The sequence below is a fragment of the Poecilia latipinna genome, unplaced genomic scaffold, assembly GCF_001443285.1.
Source record: "Poecilia latipinna isolate Pla-1442-1.1 unplaced genomic scaffold, P_latipinna-1.0 Scaffold1230, whole genome shotgun sequence".
Lineage (NCBI taxonomy): Eukaryota > Metazoa > Chordata > Actinopteri > Cyprinodontiformes > Poeciliidae > Poecilia > Poecilia latipinna.
Window position 1 is genome coordinate 190,256 of NW_015113846.1, and position 22,790 is coordinate 213,045.

At 38.0% G+C, this 22,790-nt stretch overlaps 1 protein-coding gene across 2 annotated transcripts; it reads left to right on the top strand.

Annotated features, from left to right (window-relative positions):
- The first annotated feature begins 242 nt into the window (after nt 1-242).
- Nucleotides 243-17,631, top strand: LOC106960794 (LIM domain and actin-binding protein 1-like). 2 transcript variants are annotated; one of them, XM_015054127.1, is made up of 4 exons: nt 243-502; nt 6,406-6,556; nt 9,193-9,238; nt 17,021-17,630. In XM_015054127.1, exons 2-4 carry the CDS (start codon nt 6,432-6,434, stop codon nt 17,429-17,431), a joined length of 582 nt encoding a protein of 193 aa, XP_014909613.1. In that variant the 5' UTR covers nt 243-502; nt 6,406-6,431; the 3' UTR covers nt 17,432-17,630. The 2 variants fall into 2 exon arrangements, with proteins under 2 accessions (XP_014909613.1, XP_014909614.1); XM_015054128.1 differs by lacking the exon at nt 243-502 and adding an exon at nt 4,058-4,287 and having other exon boundaries at nt 17,021-17,631.
- The last annotated feature ends 5,159 nt before the right edge of the window (nt 17,632-22,790 follow it).

Consider the following 22,790-nt stretch of genomic DNA (forward strand, 5'->3'; position numbering starts at 1 on the left):
TCATTTTATTTTACAGTTTTGGTCCAAAATGACCAAAATCTGCTGTGTCAGTTGTACAATGTGTGACATAATTCCTATTTTCAATTTTTTTTTAAATTAAACTTTTGTTTAATGAATAAAATATCAAACATGTGAACTTTTTAAACATAAACAAGTCATAATTTTAAAATCAGTTGAATTTTTTTTCAAAACAGTAAGTTTTTTTTTCTTGTTGTTTTGTTTTGGTTTTAATTCATGACAAATTGTGCTCTAAGGTAAAATGACAAGAAATATGTTTATAATCTGTCCCATTTGAATCCATCCTGTGTGTAGCAACCCACAGAACACCTCAGATGTCTCTAGATATTACTGCGCGATCCCGGCGGCGGAGGGATATCTGGACCTAATTACCGGCGGTGAAATCAGAGTTTATTGAAGCGCAGCTGTGATTTTGTTGTTTTTTTATATTAACTGCGCTCAGATGAAGAAGTGATGAACCGAATATCTCCCTGTCAAGTGTGAGGTAAGAGTTGTTCATGTCTGCGACATAACGTCAGCTGCTGAATCAATATGAGATAAAAGTTGTCACAAAGTGAGTTTAATTAAGCGGAGCGGCTTATTGAGTCATTAGTCACCTGCTGCTACCTGTCGAGCAGAGGAGAAATGAAGCAGAATGACTCAAAATGTTGAGCTCATACTCTGTCTTACAAAAAATGACAACTTGTGATTTCCTTGTAGAGGTTGGAAGTGAGACATTTTGTTCCCCAGAAAGATGTTTTTATTTCACCATTCAGGATGCAGCTTAAGCATTTTCTAAGTTAATTTCTGCTGCAAACCGCCAACATCTGGAATGTTTTCTTTCAGTTTTTTCCTGCTTTGCGCCAGATTAATGAAGATAATTCATATATGTACCTTATTTCCCCAAATAACTGTTAAATTAAAGCTTATTAATTTAACAGTTGACTTCAATCTAGACATTACTTGGCGATGAGAGATTCCCAAATAATGAATGCATAGTTCCCTTAAGTCTGAGCGTAACCGCCATCTTGGTAGGCAAGAGCAGCACAAATCATAAATGAACCATAGCTTTGAGACCAACTAAAAGAAAGTGTACACCCCAGTCAGAAACCAGTCAGAGATGTTTTATTTAAACCAGCAAGTTATGAAAAACAAATGTAAATATTGTTTTTATAAGTGTTTTTAAAAGTTGCATCATTAACCTAAAACGCTGCAGTCCAGAAGCTGATCTGTTGGATGGGAAAAACAACAGCTGAAAGAATTTGCAGGGACAGGAAGTAATAAAACATAATTTATTTGGTTTTACCAACAAGACTTAAGATTTGATATCGGCCAAGTTTATATGTTGGAGAATCTTTAATGTTTAGTGAAACTTTATATTTTCCTTCTAAGATGTAATCAGGTTGCAGATTTTTTTAGAGCCAGTCTTTATTTTCTGTTTAAACAGATGAAATCCATCTGAATACTTTAACAGATGTAGCTAAAGTGAACAGACCAAAGGGTGAAGGACTGGCCGGATTGCGTAGGACGCTCTTGTCTCCTTGTGTGAAGTGTTTGTTCCGGTTGCAGAACCAGATGACTCTGTGTGAATATAAGTGTACTCATCCTGTCGTCTTCGCAGTGAGGCTCTGAGTCACAAACGCTGATGATGTCAAGCTGCTCGTAGTGTCTGATCTGCAGGTTGCAGCTTGAATTATGGGCTGAATTACAACTCCAAAGTTTTTCGTTTGTGCACAGGTGGACCGGTTTGAATCTGTGCAATTTCTTGTAATTATTCTCACGTAACTCCGTCATAAACTGGCAGGTAATCAGGAAAAATCAAAGGTTTCTGTGAGGTTTTTTTTAAAAAGTAATTTTGGTAGGTCACCCAAGGTTGGGTGATGTATCTTAATTGATAAATTTTTTTTAATGTTTTAATTTGACAAAATCCAGATTTTTTTTTCTCACCAATACACTCGTTGGGTTTCCATAGCTCAGTGATGTCATCGCCCCCGGGCGGCCACCTTGTTTGACCAGCATGTTTTACAGTGTCTGTTTGTAAGGACTATGGATTCAGGTCAACTCTGACAGAATATTAGGGAAACTATTTTTTAAATTCAGAGAATAAAGTCGCACTATTGGAACACAGTTGTAGTAACAAAATAGTCAAAATAATGTGAGAATAAAGCATTAAATTTATCAGAATAAAGATTTTAATTTGGTGAAGGAAGTAATTTTGAGAATTTCTACATGAAAAAACAACGTGAATGACGAATGCTGAGCATCTTGTGAAGCTAACGTTTGGTGTTGGATTTATTAAGGTAATTTGAACACGAATCGAATTATTTTTAGCAGTAGGATTTAGAAGCTGTTTTTCTAATGACTATTTCACCTCAGATCCTGATAATGAAGCTTTTTGTCCTCATTAAAGCAACTTTTTTATCTTAATTTTAAGAATTTCTTTTTCTTTTTGGGAAAATTTCACCTTCTTCTGCTAATATGACTGTTCTTGTAATTAAACAGAAATTCCTGTAACGTGGCCCTATTTCTGCATTGTACAACTCTGAGATGTAATTGAATTAAAAAACACTTCTTAAAAATATCTTCTGTAATTGAAAGCAGAGGCAGAAATTGATTTGAAATCTTTTTTTCTTTCCTTTTAAACACTGTACTGCTCAGCTCTAGATAGGAGTTGGATGATTGTATCTATTTTATCTCTTTGTTTTATTGGAGTTTGTTGTTTTGACTGAAATGGGGGGGACAATTTCTCATGCTTTCTTTTTATGGAGAGAAAACATCAAGTCTCTGAATCTGAGATAAACCATTGCTAGCTTCCTGGTTGTTGTTTTGACATCATTCACTGTGGAGTTAAAAGTGAGTTTATGTATAGAGGTGGAATAAAGGAGATTGTTGCATCTTTTAAATATCTAATTTATGAACTGCCTCTCTGCACTTTTCTCTCGTTTTGCTACAGCTTCAGAACAAGAGAAACTGAAGTTGCATTTCTTCCACTTGAACTCGCCTCCACCTTTTGGTTTGTCACTTAAAACTGAAACCAAGAGTATCGTTTTATTGTTTTTCCTTCTTGGGAATTCCTCAAGAATCCTCCAGGCTGCAGTGTCCGGGAATTTCTGACAGTTTTTTCCTCCAGACTCGCAGAGGAGTCATGTGTTTGGGATTAAACTGTCATATTTAACACTAATGGAGTTTAAAGACTCCAGAAGCACCACAGGATCGATGCTTTTATCAGTCTGATAACTTGCACTCCTTCTCTATGCGATAATTATGGCTAAAAATCAACAGGAAGTAGTTTAATAGTTTAATTCGCCTGATGGAGCACATGAAATGTGTAACTTTTGGATTATTGCTGAAACGATGCATTGTGATGAATCTATTATTGAAATAAACTAATTTAGTAATTGGTTAACTGGAGCACAGACTCGAAATCAGTTTTCTGAAAGAACACATTCAAAGCGGTAATTAAGTCAAAATTGTACAAAAGTACACACATTTTGTATTTAAAATGTAAAAAAGATAGTTTTAGCTTTGCCTGGTTCTATTTCTTTAAATAAAACAAAATTTCATATTGAGTAACTTTCTGTACAATTATTAACCAGCTAACCCAGAACAATGGTAAACAGATGAGCTCTCGCTTTATTGCAGTTTTTCTAAATTTCCTGTCATGTTAATCTTGCGAACCTGTGAAGAAAACAAGTTTTTTAGTTAAAACAGATTAAATTTATACTACCACCGAGCAAAAACAACCTGAAACTGGCAGTTATTTCCCCCTGGTTTTTGTTTTTACAGATTTTTTTTTCGTAATGTTGGGGGAGGATCGTCTCTGTGTTGAGCAATTTTGATTGCTCATGATTTGACACAACTCGTCCTCCTCTTTGGTGAAGTCAGGCGGTACTGTGAGCGAGTCACATCCTGCAGACTGTTGACCCTGTGAGAAAGTGGCAGCCAGGATTCGGTCGGCTTCCTGGAATCCACAGTGGGATTTCCCCCCTCCTAGCCTCCCACTTCCCTCCTCCTTCTCTCCACTTCCTGCTCCATTCGGGTCTTTGTCGCTGCGCCGTCTGCTTGTCTCGCTCCCCCAGGTCATCCTGAATATCAGGGGGGGGGTGGGGGGGGGGGAAACACCTGTCAGGTGTAAGTGGTGCTGCTCTCCTATTGGCTGGGAGGAGTTTAGTGGGGGAACTCGTCATATTTCCCTTTAGGGTCTGAAGCGCTGGTTAAAGCAGCGGAGGAGGAAATGTTTTAGATCCTAACCGGTGATCGGAGAGAGAAAACCGTCACAAATAACCTGAGGTAGGTGGGTTTGTTTTAGTATTTAGCAGCAGCTGAACATGGAGTCCGTTTGTTTCTTACCTGCTGCTTTGTTTATAATCTCACTCTGACGTGAAACATTCACAAGATTATCTGACTTCATTTGTGTTTTTTTTAACTGTCAGGAGCTTCAGGAAGAAATTTACTTTGAAACTTGTGACTGACTTTTTCACTTGAAACACAATGATTTCAGAAAATAATTTAATAGTAAGTTAGATTTGAAATCGTCAGATTTGGGAAAAGGCTCAACATAAAGGATCCCAAAGCATATGGAAGAATAAAAAAGCTGCTTATTATGAACAGAGATGCATGAAAAACCGATAAGATGATGTTTAAGAACAAAAACTGAAAACTAATCTGACTATTAGACTATTCATTCTGGAGTGGATGTTGACATAACATTTTTTCTAATTCTCAGTATAAATTTTTATTTTCTGCTTTTTGTTTGTAAATTTCTATATTTGTAATACTTAAAATATTTTATTTGTATATTTACCTGGTTGTTTGTATTTAAGCTTTATATTAAGTACTACTAGAAATTATTTAAATGTATTGAAATTATATCATGGTGTTCATCCTGAAAAACCTGATTTATTTATATTAGGTTTATTTTTTTAACAATTTTCTACAAACTGGAGGGAAAAATGACTGAGTTGCTTTCTGGTTTGCTCTTCAGATGTTTAGTTTACATGTTTTATGGATTTACTTTTATTTAATTAGTAGATTTAAGATAATTAAGAGCAAACAGACATGAATTTTAAATGTCAAACCCTCAGTTCATATCAAAAAGTCAAATCAGGAAGTTTCATTCATTTTTTCTTTGCATTTAATATGAAATGTATCTTTATTTTCTCAGCCTACAACATGTAAGGCACATTAAATTGGAGCACTTCCCTGAATAGTTGACCTGCTGAGTGACTGTACCGGTACCGACCCGGTCGGCTCTGTAATTTCCGGTCTCATTGTTTGCTTCATCATTTTGTGTAAAACTCAAGCGATGACGGTTGGCTACTGAAATCTGCGTGCAGTTGCTTGCCGGCGCCGTTGCAGACGAGGTGAAGGCAGGCAGGGACTCGTTTCTTTCTTTTGGGTCTGGTGAAAGTGTCAGCAGGTTGTTTTTGTGACGCAGCAGGAGGTTCTGCTGTCTGGTCCAGGCTCGGAATGAGCTCTGTCACACGGGGAACAGATGGTCGCTCTGCGCCCTCTATTGACTTTCTGAGCTGGGTGGCGGGGGCCGCTGCAGGCAAATATGGAGTCTGGTTCAAAGTATTGATTCCCCACATGAAAGTCCAGCGGATCCTGTTGTTTAAAGCCCAGTTTAACCAAGAGAAACAGCAGCTCAACATTGTAAACACATTGGTAAACATGCTACCATGGAAAACTCTATAGTGAAACATAATGGGGAAATAATTGAGTTTCAGGCTGATGTGGTCAACCAAAAAGATTGTTTTTAGAGTTTTTTCCATTTCTGATCTTTTTTTGGTAAACTGATGCCAAAAAATGCCAGCTTCGACATATAAAGGGGACCTATTGTGCAAAATACACATTGTTCACATTTTTATAGTTTTTACTGCTTTTAAAAACAGCCCAAATTCTTAAAAATTTATATATCTGGCCAGATTTTTTGGCAATAAGTTGATGTTTTTTTTTGGTGTCTGGAAAATGAGCATTTCCTTCCTGATAAGTTGTACAATAAGGGCAATGTGCCATTACCTAGCAACCCCAGCAGAGCTCTGCCTGTCTCCTAGCAACCTAAGCTGAGTTCCAGTTTACTGCTGTGTGCGCTGTACAATGGCTGCTGGGTGAGACAAGTGTTTTGTCGACTTGCCATCCAGAAATCACTTGCTGCATTCTTGTTTGTGCAGGAGTCCCTACTAATTCTTTTCAAAGATGTACAGTTGCAGAACTGCGTGGCCAGCAGCAGCTTATTTGCATTTAAAGTGACAGGAGGCTCTAAAACGGTTGATTCTGAATAAATCTCATTATTTGGGAATTATTTTGTCCAAAAACGTGGTGAACATGTTTTGTATAGCCAACAGATCCTAACCTGTTCAAGGGATGTTGAACTTTAACAGGTTGCTCTGTTTTCCTCCGTTTCAGCACTTTTTCCTGGACAGACTACAAACATGGCCTCCGTCGCGCCGTTCAGCCGCAGGCAGTGGGCATCGCAGTCGCTCAAGGTCACGGCCAAAGAGCTGTCCATCGTCTCCGCCCGAGGAAAAAACACCGCCATCGCAGAGCGCTTCTCCAAGTAAGTCCTGCTCATCAGACTTTTTCCCCACTTTAAGATCTGCCAGTGGAACTACAACGTTTTCATCAATATTAAAGAATTATTGGCTTAAAAGAAGCTCCTATCCACTGAAGAGCTACTTGTTATTTTCATCTTATTTCAAGTTTACTAAGATATTTGCTCTAAAAATTAGACCAGAAATACTTGGCAAGGTTTTATGTTTTTGCAGTGTAAACTTCTGGTTCTGATCCAGAAGTTTAATAATTCACCAGCAGCTGAACCGTCGCGTCGCTCTGAACTCATCAGCTGCTGAAACTGAATCGGATCCTGCTGCTCAGCTGCTTTCAGTTCTGTTTGCTCAGTTTTACACAGGGTTCATCAACACTTTCTATTTTTAAAAAAATGTTGTTTCCTAGTAGATATTTTGATGTTCTTTATGATAATATAAATATGGCACCATTCAAGCTTCTCCAGCTGCAGGTTGCCTCCCGACCTGCATGTTGGCGTACGAATGAGTGCATTTATCGTTTGTTTTTCTTAATATTTAGCTCTGGTTTCTAGAAGAACAGTGGCTAAAAGGGAGTAATGGGACCAGGCCAAGAAAAAAAAATAAAATTGAGAGGAAATGTTGTAGTGATTCGAGAATAGAGTCATAGTAATATGGGAACTCTAGACACAACAAAGCAATGTTGAAACTCTGGTTAAATAAGAAATGTTGAGCTTCTTGCAGTCGGTTTTATGAATAAGAAAATACTTAATCATTTAACACATCAGCATCAGATTATGTTTACTTTGTCTCGTTTTGTTTTTTTTCTTAGCCTGGCCCTAATGTGTTGCCTTTAGGACCAAAGTACATGTAGCTAAATTCTGAAAGGTTAATATTTGGCTACATATTGAGGTCAAATATTGACCATAGCCTGTTGTGGAGGTTGTTTTCCTCTGTTCCTGTTTTTCTGGTTTCCCAGTTTTCATGGCGTTTCCAAAGAACTTGACATGTTTAACACCTGAGATGCTTGAACTCACAAAGATTAATGGAAGACTTGACATGAAGGAAAACAGAAAAGTCAGGAAAATAACGGCTATTATCACAATAATATAACAATTTTGTCGTGTTCATGAATCAACTGATCTGCATAAATATGTAAACAAAGCAAAAATAACTTTTATTGTCTAAAAGTTGTAAACATCAGTCGGTTTATCCGTTTATTCATCAGTTTGTTTGTCTCTTCGGTCTGGTTTTTGCAGATGCAACATTCAGACATTTTGTTTATATATTGGAAACAAAATGGGGTAAAATGTCACAACTCTGGATATTTTAAATCAGGGATGCAGTGAAGAGACTGGAGCTCCAACTTTATCACAATTATGTTTAAGTTTAACTTGATTATTTAATAAACTAACAAACTTAATTGGATTACTTGTGACCAATTAATGCNATACNTTTAAGTTTGACTGTTTTTTTTTTTGTTTGTTTGTTTTTTAGTTCGTGTTTTGATTGTGCGGTATGGAAAATGAATAATGTTGTCTTAACAAACTTTGGGAAAATCCAAATGTTAATAATGAGGACCAACAGTTGACATATTACTGTTCTTTTTAATTTGTGAAATGATTTTGTGTGCGTTTTATTTTGGAAAACCCAGTTTTCTGTTGGGAGAGCAACGCATCATTGTCTGACTATATTTCCATTACCAGTGTTTATCCAGAGCTGGAAATTACTTCAGGCGATTTTCAAAAACTTTCCCGCTATTTTTAAAACGTGCCTACCAACCCGTTGCTCCAGTTTTCTACAAAACTTTATTTTGTAGAAGTGCTTCCTGTTGGTTTCTTAAATTGGCTGCAGTTTCTCCTTCTTACCACTAGGGGCCAGTATTGCTCTGCTTGCAGATGCAGCAGTTTGTATAAAACCACCCGACAAACCGTTGCTTTAAATATTTGTATTGCTTCGTGAGCAGATTATGAGACATGAAGGTGCATTAATCATTTGAGAGCATTTAAAGTAATTTTTTATTCTTGTTTTTAAAATGTTACTTTTTAAACGGTAAAGCCAGGTGTATTTTCCTAAGCCTTCAAATGATTCCTTCAAATGTAAAACAGTTCTAATTCTAGTAAAAAGGTTAGTTTCTCCAATATTTACAGTTTTTTTCTGGCACCAGTGGTCTTTATTTGCAGTATTCAGACCGGAACATGTCGAGGACTAGTGGCTTCCATTTGAATTTAAAGCAGTTGGTGAAACCAGATATTCCTCCATGTTTCTGGGAAAAAGGAAAATGAAAGCTGCCAAGTCATCCATGACATTAAAAAAACCTCCAAAATGCATCTGCTGAAGGAAACTCTGGAAGAAATCTAAACTAATCAAATAGAAATGTGCAAAAAAACAAAGTTGGCTGGAAAAAAACATCTTAACTGTCAAGTAATGTAAATATTGGCCACATTCGCTAAAAAACGTCTTTACGATAAAAAACGTATACATTCCCTAATAGTTGCACAATATATTCAACAAATTTTCTTTAGTTTATCGCTTCAGTCATCTTAAAGTTGCTGTTTTCTTTTTTTTTTTTCTTACTTGGATGGCACCTGAAGACTAAATGATCTTTGGATCAGCTGCTTCTGGTCCCCGTTGTCCATTAATGTCCGCCATGTTGCTTTTTTTCCTCCAGGTACCAGATGGCAGCAGAGGAGGGAAATGCAGAGAGGAAAAAAACGGTTGGTGATGAGCTTTATTTTTAATCGACGGATATCTTTTGGGCCTTTATAGCTTTCTGGTAAAAATATATCAAAGCTGCAACTGCAGTGAATAAAAAAACAAATAGTACCAGCTTTTTTTTTTTTTTTTTTTTAGATCAGGGATTCCCAAATCGCATTAGCTTCTGGTTGGAGACCAAATTTGTAAACCTACAGACAATGATGCAACATATTTAAACTATTGACTTTTTTTTCTGACTGTTCAATAATTATTACATCTGTTTAGCTTAAATGCCGCCTCATACCTTCTGATTTTAGTCGAACATGAGTTAAGGATTTTTTTAAATAAAAACTTGTCTTTTTTGTGCTACACTGCAAAAACATTTTTGGTCTAGTTTCTAGTGCAAATACAAACCGGATTCCAAAAGAGTTGGGACACCAAACACATTGTGAATGAAAACTGAATGCAATGATGTGGAGATGGCAAATGTCAAATTTTTATTCGTAATAGAACATAGATGGCAGATCAAAAGTTTAATCTGAGTAAGTGTAACATTTTAAAGGAAAAATATGTTGATTCAAAATTTCACAGTGTCTACAAATCCCAAAAAAGTTGGGACAAGTAGCAATCAGTGGCTGGAAAAAGGAAAATGAACATATAACAAACAGCTGGAAGACCAATTAATACTAATTAGGTCAATTGACAACATGATTGGGTATAAAAAGAGCTTCTTAGAGAGTCAGTGTCTCTCTGAAGCCAAGATGGTAAGAGGATCAGCAATTCCACCATTGTTGCACAGAAAGATAGTGCAGCAATACCAGAATGGTGTTACCCAGCGTAAAATAGTAAAGACTTTTAAGTTGTCATCATCAACCGTGCATAACATCATCAAAAGATTCAGAGAATCTGGAAGGGTCAAGGATCAAGGCCGTAAAACTCTACTGGAGGCTGATGATCTCCAGGCCCTTAAACGTCACTGCACCTCAAACAGGAATGTCAAGGAAACAACAGCCTGGGCTCAGGAATACTTCCAGAAAGCATCGTCGGTGAACACAATCCACCGTGCCATCCGCCGCTGTAACTCTACAGTGCAAAGAGGAAGCCATTTCTAAGAAGCTCCACATGCTCAGCCGTTTGCACTGGGCCAGGAGTCATTTAAAATGGAGGGAGGCAAAATGGACGACTGTTCTGTGGTCAGATGAGTCACGATTTGAAGTTCTTTATGGAAGACTGGGATGCCATGTCATCCGGACCAGAGAGGACAAGGATAACCCAGGTTGTTATCAACGCTCTGTTCAGAAGCTGCATCACTGATGGTCTGGGGTTGGATGAGAGCTGGTGGCCTGGGCAGCTTGCATGTCTGGAAAGGCAGCATTATTGCAGAGAACTATGTTCAGGTTCTAGAACAACATATGCTCCCATCTAGACGTCGTCTCTTTCAGGGAAGACCCTGCATTTTTCAACAAGATAATGCCAGACCACATTCTGCAGCAAACACAGCATCATGGTAGGAGAAGGATCTGGGTACTGAAATGTCCAGCCTGCAGTCCAGATCTTCCACCTATAGAGAACATTTGGCGCATCATAAAGAGGAAGGTGCGACAAAGAGGCCCAAGAGGATTGAACAGTTAGAGGCCTGTATTAGACATGAATGGAGAGCATTCCCATTTCTAAACTTGAGAAACTGGTCTCCTCTGTCCCCAGACGTCTGAGTGTTGTAAGAAGAATGGGAGATGCCACAGAGAGGTAAAAATGGCCGTGTCCCAACTTTTTTGGGATTTGTTGACGTCATAAAATTTTGAGTCAACATATTTTTCCCTTGAAATGATACATTCTCTCAGTTTAAACTTTTGATCTGTGATTTGTGTTCTACTGTGAATAAAATATTAGATGTTGGCACCTCCACATCATTGCATTCAGTTTTTATTCACAATTTTAGTGTCCCAACTTTTTTGGAATCCAGTTTGTATCTTATTATACTTGGAAAAAAGACAAAAATTAACTTGGAAGTCATTTTTCAGCTCATTGTATGTAAATAATTCCTCATTATTATTGACAAAAAGTACTTGCTCTACTGTCCTGTCAGATTATTTCACTTTTAACAAGGAAAAAATGTTGCAAGTGAAATAATCTGCCAGTGGATGCGATACTTTTTCATCAATATTATTCAATTAAATCAATTTCTGATATCTTGCTGAAAAGTTACTTGTAAGTTTGTTTTATTGCAAGTGTATCAAGATATTTGCACTAGAAACCAGACGAAAAATACTTGGTGAGATTTTGTTTTTGCAGTGTAACTTTGCACAAATTTGACTGGCAGTCAATCGGACAGATAAATAATTTTAACTTGTTTCTTACATTAATTGAAATACGGATTCTATTTCATAAGAAAAGAACGTTATAATTAAATGAAAAGTGGAAACTGAACAAATTTGACACTAAGTGGCAACAATTTAAGGAGTTTTTTTTTTTTTTGCTTTAATGCAAACCCCTTTAATTTTTTCTTTAATAAAAAATAGTAAATATACTAAAGTTTTGCATGTGCTCCTTGTTCTCAAACATGCATCATCAAGTTCATTGTGTATACAACATGTTTTTTTACCTTTGTTCTGTATGTAAAAATATCAATCAGAAAAACTTATGACAAAATATATTTTGTTATATCTTCCCTCTTCTGAGGGCCCCACTTTGAAAACCTTTTTGTTTTTAGATGACTGATAAAATCATAACTAATGCTGCTGCTTCAAAGCAGCTGATAACGCTCAAAGTTCAACAACCTCGGTGTCGCCGACTCCTAAAAGCTTTTTCTTCGACATGAAGCGGCGTTTCTGCAAACACAAGCTGCACTCAGTTTATATTTCCATCGTAACAAGATGGCCGCTTCCCTCGACCTCTGTGTGGTTCTGACTCACCCCGGCTGATTCGCATCAGAGTGAAATCCGTCCTGAAACGGATCAGTTTTTGCACGCAGCACGCTCGGCCTGTGGGCCGTCAGCTGAGCCACAATCGGCACGTCGTCGGGTCAGCTGAGGTTTCATCTCACAAGCAGCCAGTTGAACGGTTTTGTCCTGGTGGGTGAAATTAACCAGTTGGTTTTAGTTATTGCTCCAAAACTCTTGAGCTTCAAAACAAAGCTTAAAATACTTTTTATAGATCAAAGTAGTTGCACTGGCAGATTATTTCACTTGCAACAAGACACTTTATTTCATGTTATAACTTATGAAATGGTACATTTTCATCAGTATGAAGGTATTATGGTCACACTTTATTTGAAGGGGTGCATAAGACATGACACCGTCATAAATATGACTTAACGCCTGTTAGAGTCTTTATGAATGGCTGACTGCTGTCATGAAGTGTCATTCGGTAAGTAATGACATTTTAATGCAAAGTTGCTTTAAAAGTCCCATCCATATGTGCATTAAAGTGTTATTTACCGAATGACACTTCATGACAGCAGTCAGCCATTCATAAAGACTCCTTCATGTTCATGACGGGTGTTATGTCAGTCTTATGCACAACCCGTCAAATAAAATGTTACCATTTATTCCAAACAAGCCGCTATATCTTACTTATAGTTGCTTGTAAGCTAGTTTAGTTATTCTAAGTGTACTAAGATATTTGCACCAGAAACGAGACCAAAAATACTTGGTAAGATTGTGGTTTTTGCAGCAACTATGACGACAGTTCTCCAAGTATTATATCACAACCTAAACAAACATAAATATGAACAGGAAGACTCCTTAGAACCTGATTTATCTGCATACTGTCACCTGGTTATCAAAACAACTTCAGTTTTAAGTTTTGCAGCTCAATTGTTTCAAATCTTGAAATGAGTTCAGATTAACTCGGTTTGTGAGCTATGCATGCTCATCCTGTTGGAGTTTGAAGAAGTCAGAGATGGGATGTTGAATTTTTATTTTTTAGATAAAAGTTTAGAAAGCTGCAGGTTTTCTCCATTTCAACACGATCTGTCTAATCTCACAGCTACATGTTTATTTAGAGGCCTAAACAGGAAAGCTTTGCTGCAGATGTTCATTCATACTGCTGTCATTGTTGCGTTTAACTTTAAGTTTACGTTTGTTTCTCTCGTCTGAATCCATTGTGTTTAAATTAAATAATTTCCAAAGGAGGATTATCAAACATCCAGGTTCAGGATCTTTGCTGTTCTTGGAGTTTTTCTGCTGTTTTTGTTTCCCTCCCTCCAGGTTTCCAGCGTTACCTTTTCCTCATTTTCTGGACTTTTTTTTTTTCCTCACTGACTGTCTCTGTTTCTGATTTTCTCCCCCCGCCTGCCTTCACCTCCCCCGCGCTTCAGTTTCCTTCTTCCCTGCGTGTTGTAGGGGGTGGGCGAGTTGCTTCACGCTGCTTCATTCTGATCATTTCTCAAGCCTTTCACATCTGGGGCGGCTTGTGGCGTTTTCCTCCCTCAGACACGGCGTTTTACACGACCGCGCGTCGGCAACCGGACAGCCGGGGCGTCTGCATCACTCGCAGGTTTTACATCTCTGCTTTCTATCTATTAGAAAGTTTTTCTCCTTTTCTTTTTTTTCTTAAAATAAGTCTTGCAGCTGCAAAGTCATGCTGAGCAGCTCACAGTTTTATTTTTTTTATTTGACTTTTTAGTTTGTGGTTTCTGTTTCCTCTTCATGTCTTTTCCTCCTCTGTAGACTTTCTTTTTCGCAAACTCTGACTAAAGTTTGAGCTGCTTTTAGAGAATCAGGTGGTGAAAGTCCAACGCTGATGAACATTATTGAGCGAGCTGAACCCCGACGCCTGGATTTCTGTCTACAAAGGTTTGGGTTGATAATGAGTCACGATGGACCGTTTTGTTTGTTTAGCTGGCAGAGAAAAATGAGCCTCTCTGCTCCGTTTGAGTTCGTGTGCATCTGAAAGTTCTTTTTAATGCTGCACAGCTGCAATTTGAAGCTGATATGAAGATAATATCTGGTTTTGTTGATCTAAAAGATGCTGCAGCGTCATCTATTCACTGCTATTTTCCACATCTGCAGGCAGAACGTCTTTGTGCGACATACTGAGAGGAAACAATGCAGACTATTAGCTCAGTTTGTTGCAAAGTAAAACTATTTTAATGTTGTTTTTCTGCATGATCATTACACACGGCTGCAGCTTTTAATGGCGTCCAGATGAGCAAGAGAATTAAAAAGGCCAATAAAAGAAAGCGGGAGCATGTTGGGGATGTTTAATTCTCGTTCATGTTGCAACACAACCTTCAATGTATTCTCAGTCGGGGTTTTATGGGACCAGACCAACACGAAGTGGTGCAGAAATGTGAAGTGGAAGTCTAATTATGTATGGTGACTCCAACAATCCGGCGCAACAAATTGCGCATTTTTTAATCTCGGTTTCGATCCAGCTGTTCTGAGGAAGCGATGGAGGATGGGAAGAGTTTGATACAGCTGCAAACCAAAACCAAAACCGAGTGCACCAATCATTGAAGCAGCCAGGAGGGACATGGTGACTCTGTCCCAAATGAGCTGTGGACCTCTGCAGCTCCTCCAATCTGTTGCCATGGCAACTATTGGTCATGAATGCCACATATTTGGTCTTTTTTTTATTATAAAAAGGAGCGAAGGAGAACACAGGGAAGGAGCCTAACCTTAATGTACCCATCCTATTGTAAAACATGGCTTAGCAATAGATTAACTTAGTAATAGATTAATTGTTCATTGGAGAATACAGACGGAAAAATGCTATTTACTGAAAAATCAGGATAATCGGAGCAGTAATTAAGCCAAAAATGTACAAAAAAATAAAAATTTTGCATTTAAGAAATAAAAAAATCTTTGTAAATGTTCTTCTTAAAACTCAAGTAGCATTTTAGCTTCACTTTGTTCAAAATCTGTTAAATCCCCTATTAAGCACCTTTTGCTGTCTGATTATTTAATCCAAAAAACGATCAACAGATCATAAATACACTGTATTGATGAGCTGAGCAGAACAAAGGGATGAAATTTTCATGTAAAAGTATTTTTTTTTTTTTTTTTTTATTTTTTTAGTTGCAAATGCACCAAACAATGGTATGTTTCGATTTAGGCATTTTTTCTTATTTAAATAGCTGAATTTTGTTTCTAAAGCATGATAAATTCAACAAGTTTACTTTTAATTCTTTTAAATTTATTTTTCTAAAATCTTGAAATGCTCTTGGGAGCTGCATCTAAATCCATTTCGAATTGTCTAAAATAAGCCCAAGTGGTTAAATGTGCCATTTTTCCAATTAGAATAATTGATTACTAAGGTAATCTTTAGCTGCAGCTCTAGTTTGGATGTTTCTCTTCAGCAGGTGAGCTGATTGGAAACATGGATGGAGCTAAACATTGACTCCTTCCAGCAGGACGACAGCCTGAGATCTAGAGCTACTATGGTAGCCTTAGTTTAGGTTTATATCAGGTTTATAAATGAACTTTCAGCCTCTTTGCTGTGACGATCTCGCCGGGTTCTAGTAAAACGTGTGTCGACACGGTGGAGATCGTACAGAGATGCAGATTCTGGTGAAACATTCTTGAATGATAGAGTTTGAGGGCGAGTTGCAGCTGGTCTCAGGCATTTTGTTCCTGATTTTTCTGCGTTGAGTTGATGGGAAACTTTGATGGAAATTTGTTCTTTTGCACTTCATCATTAAACTAATATTGATCCGGTTTTAAAAAATGACCCTCTAGTTGGATTAGGTTTGATTCTCCAAACGTTTGACCTAATTCACATTTTTCTGCTGATTCACTTCAGAGTTGGATGATATGACTTAAAAATCTTTTTTTTTTTTAAATCCATATTACATCAGATTTCAATTGTTTTGCAGGTTTTATTTCTTTCCAAAAAGATTACAAATGACACTTTACCAAAAGTGTTTTTTATTTCAATCATCCCTTCTGTTAATAAGACCAGGATACTGCAAGAATATAACAAAGTTGCATTTTACTAGAACAAAATATCAAAAAGTTATTCAAGATCTTGTGTAACCATTTTTCTTCTAAAACAATTCTTTGCACAATTGTTTCAAAATCCTGATACTTTGATGTTGTGTTAAAAAATAGTGTTTCTATTAATAATCATTGTTTGTAAAACTGATAACTACACAAAATACTCAACAATCCTAATTTTTAGCTGTTTGGAGTTCTCATTAAATTACTTTATTCTCTGAATATTACAACTTTATTCTTGTAAAAAATAAAAATCTTAGCTTGACCCTTCTTCAAAAACAAAACAAACAAAAAAATCATGTTAATCTCTTGTTTCTACAACCTGAAAGTTTGTTAGCAGAAATTAGGATTAAGTTTTTGTTTCAGAAATGATTTGGTGTACTTTCACTCCAAAAACACAAAATCTTACTAATTATTTTTGTCTACTTTTCGGTGCAAATATCTTAGCTTTGTTTTATTTCAAGTGTACTAACTCACAACCAACTTTTCAGCAAAGATGCAGCGACTCGATTTGAGTCAATAATTCCTTAATCTTGATGAAAATGTGCCATTTCTGCTGGCAGATTATTTCATTTATATGGAGAGATTTTCCCGTCTTCCAAATGAAATAATCTGCCAATAAGACTAGAACTTTTTCATCAACATTAACAAATGTACTTGAATCGAGCTGCTATAGCTTTGCTGAAAAGTTACTTGTAAGTTAGTTTTGCCTTATTTTACATCTACTAAGGTATTTGCATCAGAAACTAGACAAAATAACTTGGTAATATTTTGTGTTTTTGCAGTCTTGGAGTTAAATACGTAAATCAGATGATGCAAAACAAAGTGATTTGATTGAAGTGGATGTTTTGTTGCTCTCTGCAGGTTGTGGAGCCTCTTCCATCCTCTGTGTCTGGTGGAAATCTGAGTGTTTTAAAGAAACGTTGGGAGCAGCAGCAGCAGCCGTCCACGTCCCAGAGCCCCAGCAGCTCATTGCTGCTCACCAAACCCGCGTCCCGTTTCCAGACCCAAAAGAAGGTCCTGAGATCTGCAGGATCCTCTCTGGAGGTTCACCCCGAGAACAGAATCGACCCGTTGACGGAGGAAGCCGAAGACCTGATGGAGATGGAGGCGAAGCCCGGCAGAGAGGTGGAGGAGGAGGCCGCAGCAGCTGAGACGTCCGACATCGAGAAGCCCAGCGTTCCCATCAACAGCCTGAAGATGATGTTTGAGAGAGGAGACGCCCCTGACGAGGCGAGTCACTTTCCCTCAAAAGTGAATCTGAGTGCGCAGTGAGGCTGACGTGAGCGCGCATAACCAAAAGGTGACCTATTGTGGTCAAAACATTTTAGTAATTTTTTGGACAAAATTATTCTCAGATAATCAGATTTTAATCTGGTCAGTTTACATTTGCACTTATATAGTGGCGTGCAACTATACAGTATGCGTTTGAAAAGCAAAAGTAGAGCCTGCTGCACAACCAACAAGATGCAGCAAGTGGTTTCTGGATAGTAAGTCAAAAACGCGCTCGTCTTTTCCAGCAGCCATTGTACAGAACAGATGGCAGGAAAACCAGCTGACCAAATGTGCTGGAGCTCAGCTTTGGTTGCTAGGTAATGGCGCAGTGCCTTCTGATTTGTGACGTTTTATTCAGAAGGTTTTTGAAATGGCTCTCTTTCCCCAACATAAAAAACATTAACTTCTTGCCAAAAACTTCAGTGTTTTTTATTTAAGTATTTGGGCTGGTTTTAGAAGCAGTGGAGACCAAAATAGAAGCTCAAGAAATGTGGTTAAGTATACAAATGTTTACTTTTTGAATTTCAGGTAGTATTTCAACTTTTCTTGAGCAACTACGTGACGTATAAAATATTTTAGTTTTACGTTTGAATTTAAGAGACCCACTTAAAACAGTTCAGGTCCCACACGCTTTAAAAACAAATGCTGCACCACTGATTCAACCCAAAACGGATCAAAACTTTCTTTTAGTCAGAGCAACATCTTACAGATGATGTAATGCTTCATCCGGCTTTCAAACCGGATGTACAAGAGTTGACAGGAAGCGATCTAAAAAGTGAGTCGAGAAGCTACCGCTTCACGTTTTCCTGAAGCTAAAAATACATTTCAACTTATTGAAGAATCACTTTTTTTTTTTGTCAGAGGTCTAGTCTTTCCGGTGTGTTCATACTTTCGGTCACATGGTGCAGCCTCGCTGCATGCCCCTCTGCTTGAACACACACACCCTGACTCAGCTGACAGCCAGCATCTCAGGCCGACTCCTGCTTCATACTCCCTCAGGCCGCTAATTGTTGTTTGTTGAGCATAAAAAGGAGGAATTTACCATCCGATCATGTGTTTTCTTTAAGGCATTGCAAAATGTTATTGCATTAGATGTGAAAACGTGGTGCAACGCTGGTGGTTTGTCTAACTTCTGCAGCCGGTCGGTGGTCGCTCAAATAAAGTCTTAACTAATCAGATAAATTATGCATGATCTTTAATTTATATGCCAAGTCTTTTCTGGACGTTTTCCTTTAGCTAAATTGTCTTTTAGGTGTATTATAGCTGCAGGTTACATGGTTTTCTGAACTGGAGAGTCTGCAAAGTTTTAGTTAATGGTGCAATTTATAGCTAACCCAACTTGGTTTGAGATATTTGTGTTTTTTTTCCCCTCTAAAGCTTAACTTGTTGAAACCTTTTATGTCACCTGTCAGTTGTGAGCGTTTCCACTGCAGGGTCCAAAGCCAGGCTGATTCAGTAGATGGCAGAAGGTTTGGAAACGGATTTTTCCTTACAGGCATCAGCAGAATGTGACTCAAATACAGGGAATTAAGCCAGGTTAGCCTTAATGTCTAGTTGTTTTATAGCAGTTATGGTTTAAAAAGAAAGTACTGTCCCTCCAAACTGTAGAAACGTGAAACTGGAATGTTTTCTAAATAATTTTCAGTGTTTTTTGTTAGAAAATAAAAAGCTATGGCTACAGAAATGACTTTAACCCTCGACTCTAACACAGTGATTAGTCTTTACTATCTTAGGTAGTCACTCCAAATCAGTGGTAGGACCTGTTGGTTGAGCTAACACTAAAGAACTAAACGTAAAGCGCGATACGTTAGAAACATTGTACGTAGCTAAAGCGTTAGCACCCACCATGTATCGATAACTCGTGTTTCGTCCTCAAACGGGTCAAACTTACAACTGTGCGTTTCAGGAAGTGATTCTTTGGAACAGATTTCGGTTTTATAGTGTGTATTGCCAACTATCAATTTTGCATGCAGCACAATAGTAGATTTTAATCTGGAAATGGAACAGTCTTCACCTTCTTCAAAAATAAAAGCATGACTCTAAACCTCTTGAATAATTTTTAAGTCAATAACAAAAACCTTTCGAGTTAAAGGCAGCCAGGAAAATTGTCACTTTAGAATTAGAGCAACAAATAAAACTTTTCAGTTTTAATTAAAAAAAACTTTACACATTTTGTCAACAATTTTGGCCCTAATGGATTAGAGTATATGCAGATGATACTTTAGTTTGGTCATAATTTTCTCTTCCGTCTCCTGACTCCTGTTTTTACTCTCCACATCCCACCAAACTCCCACGAAGGCTTCTGAAACATTAGCTGGGAACACGCTGCGGGGTCTGGGGGGCTTTTTGCGAAATGTCTCTTTTGGACTCCATGATCCAGATCAGCGTGTGCGATCGACACAATGGCCTCCACTGTATGACCGAACCCCTCTGCCGCTTTGTTGAGCTTCAGAGGGTGGATGATGTAATGCTGCAGGCTCATGACTGCAGACAGCTGATCTGTTGCCTCTTCAGACCATCTTCCTCCCCCTCCAAAGGCCAGAAAAGCCCCTCCTCCTCCTCTTCCTCATCATCAATCACCCCTGAGCTTCTCTCCCTCCTCGTCAATCTAAACCCTGTTTTTTCTCTGGCCGTCCCTCCCTTCTGGTGCTGCTTTTGGTAGCACCGGAAACTTTTCTTTTCCATCTGGTCTTGTTGAATCAACCCATCGGATGGCTATGAGAGCATATTGGGGCTAGGAAGGAATACTTAAATTACAAGAATAAAGATGCAATATTATGTGGAAAGTCAAATATTGCAAGAAAATGATGGCAAATTAAGTTGTATTACCAGAACAGTCATATTATTGGAGTAAAATCATATAAAAAGTAAAAATAATACAGATGTGATGAGAGTTGTAATATTAAAAATAGTCACATTACTAATGTAGTCATGTTATGTCGTAATGCTACAAAAATAGTTATATTGCAAGAGTAGTCGTAATACTGAGAAACTCGACACGAAAAGTCGTAATTTTACTGAAATGGTACGATAATACGAGAAACTGGATATGAAAATAGTTGTATTACAAGACAATAATTAAATTTCTCTTTGGGATCAATAAAATATTTTACAACTTTCTTCTGGTCACATTGTTTATTCTGCTAATAAAACAACTTTATTCTCGTAATTTAAAACAAACATCTTAATTTGGCTCCCGTCAAACCAGGCTGCAGAATAAGTTTGTTTGGTTATTTTAATATTTCCAGTTCTGCATTAAATCAGTGAAGTCGTCTTCACCGTGTTCCAGTTTAATTCCAGTCCCTCTGATTTAGTTTGAGTTTCCCAGCAGTTTTAATCCTCCCACTGGAAATTGTGCAATTTGGCTTCAAACAAACTGAACACGCCGGAACAATGAAGCTCGACGTTGAGAAGCGCAACTTCTCTGCAAAATCAGAAACCAGCGAAGATTAAACATTTTTCTGGATTTTGAGTCACTGACGACCTCTACAAGGAGGGAAAACCACAAAAAAGGCTTCGCTGAAGAAGCTTGTTGATGTCTAAGAATATAAAAAAAAAAGTTGAGTGGAAGGAAAAAGTGTGGTAGGGAAAGATAACCGCAGCCTTGAGAGGATTGTTCTGCAAAATCCATTCAGGAATTTTAGTTGTCATAGTTGTAACTTCTGAGTTGTACCATTTTATGTCCAGAAGATTGATGTAACAGTGTTTTTTTGTTTTATAACTCTGCTTTAAGCATCTCTGCGTTTTCTCCTGACCTGTCTGCTTTGTTTTGTTTTCATGATGCTCTTTGTTCGCCAACAAACCTCAGAAAAACAGCTGGGATTAACCAGGACATAAACTGCAGACTAATTAGACTTCTGAAGGAATCAGAACGGAGGAGGACGAATAAAAACGCATCAAGCGCCGTTTGAGTTTATTCTTAAAAACTGAAAACTATCATTTTTCCTTCTAAGTTGTCATTTTGTTTTGATTTATAATATAAAATCCAAAAAGTACAAACTTTTGTACTTTTTTTTTTAAAGTGAGAGGAAACATTTTAAAAACTATTTACCCGTTTGTTTTTTAAAGCACCAAATCCTTTTTATATTTTGGATTGTCAGATTCATCTTTTACCAAAATGTGACAACTTCATTAAAATATTGTCTAATTTGTACATTACTGAAAAGATAAAAGCAAAAGTCTTAAATGTGCTCTCAATTTGACATTTTTGGCATGAATGACAGAACATCCCAATATTTTTAAATAAAATAAATTTTGGTAAGATTTTGTTTTCGCAGCATGTGAAACTAGAACTTTTTCATCAATATCCAACACTTGTCGACTTAAATAAGCTCCTATTTCTTGCTGAAAAGTTAAGTTTTTGTCACCTTTAAAGTGCTCAGATATTTTGCACTAGAAGCTACATTGAGGTTTTGTTTTTGCAGTTTGGTTAAATCAACTCATTTGATCCTGGATTTTGCAGTGAAGATCTTGTAATCATTTTTGGAGCATTTGGCTTGTTTGGATCCAGACTCTTCATCTTCCTCCTCTTATGTAAACATCCCTCACTCGCCCCTCTCTCTCTCCACATGGAGTCGGCAGACGCTCTGAAATTAATTGACCCTCCTCCCTCCCTCACAGACCCCGTCTCCTCCCCTCCATTATTCCGAGTCGCACCCCGTACCAGCTGCTCCTCCTGTCCCACATCACTCCCCGCAGTCTGATTCCCTCTAAAGCCGGTTTCATTTTAATAGCGCCACCTCAGCCACTCCCTCCTTTTGAACACCTGCTCCCCCCGTCGCCTCTTCCTCCTGGTCCGACGCAGACCCTAACCCACATCTCCATCAGAGCCTCAGCGACCCGCTTCCTCCTCGCCGCTTTACCTCCTGCTTTGTCTGCGCCAAAGGTAGCTACTGTTTCTGTCTCAGGTTCATGATTTCCTTTCTGTAAAGTTCCTCTGTTGGACTTTATCGATTGGGTTTTTTATCTGGGAGCATTGCTGCGTCTGCAGACTGAACTGTCCTCTTTGTTGTGGTTCGGCTCGGAGTAAACTGTGTGTTTATGGGAGGCGGGGAGCGGTCTGTCCGTCCGTCCGTCCGTCTGTCTGTAGCAGAGCTTTAATGGGGTTCAGATTAGCATCGGATCCTTTGTCTGGCCGGTGCTGCTTGTTTACACTGACACCCCCCGTGTGTTTATGCATGCAAACCATCATCAGACCCCCGCTGTCGGCCCAGCAGAGCTCCACCCGGGCCTCTGGAGTTGGTCCATTGTTCTGGTGCTGTCTTCAGTTTAATACCTGCTTTAGATCTGTTGTTCTTAGGTAATTTTAAATACAAAGCCAAAGAAAACAACGACTTACTGGACCATTGTAGGTTGAAAA

Excerpts from the sequence above, each read along its gene's own strand:
- LOC106960794 (XM_015054127.1), top strand. The coding sequence starts at position 6,432 with ATGGCCTCCGTCGCGCCGTTCAGCCGCAGGCAGTGGGCATCGCAGTCG. Across the intron at positions 6,557-9,192 it reads ATCGCAGAGCGCTTCTCCAA|GTACCAGATGGCAGCAGAGG; the intron begins GTAAGTCCTGCT and ends TTTTTCCTCCAG. Across the intron at positions 9,239-17,020 it reads ATGCAGAGAGGAAAAAAACG|GTTGTGGAGCCTCTTCCATC; the intron begins GTTGGTGATGAG and ends TGCTCTCTGCAG.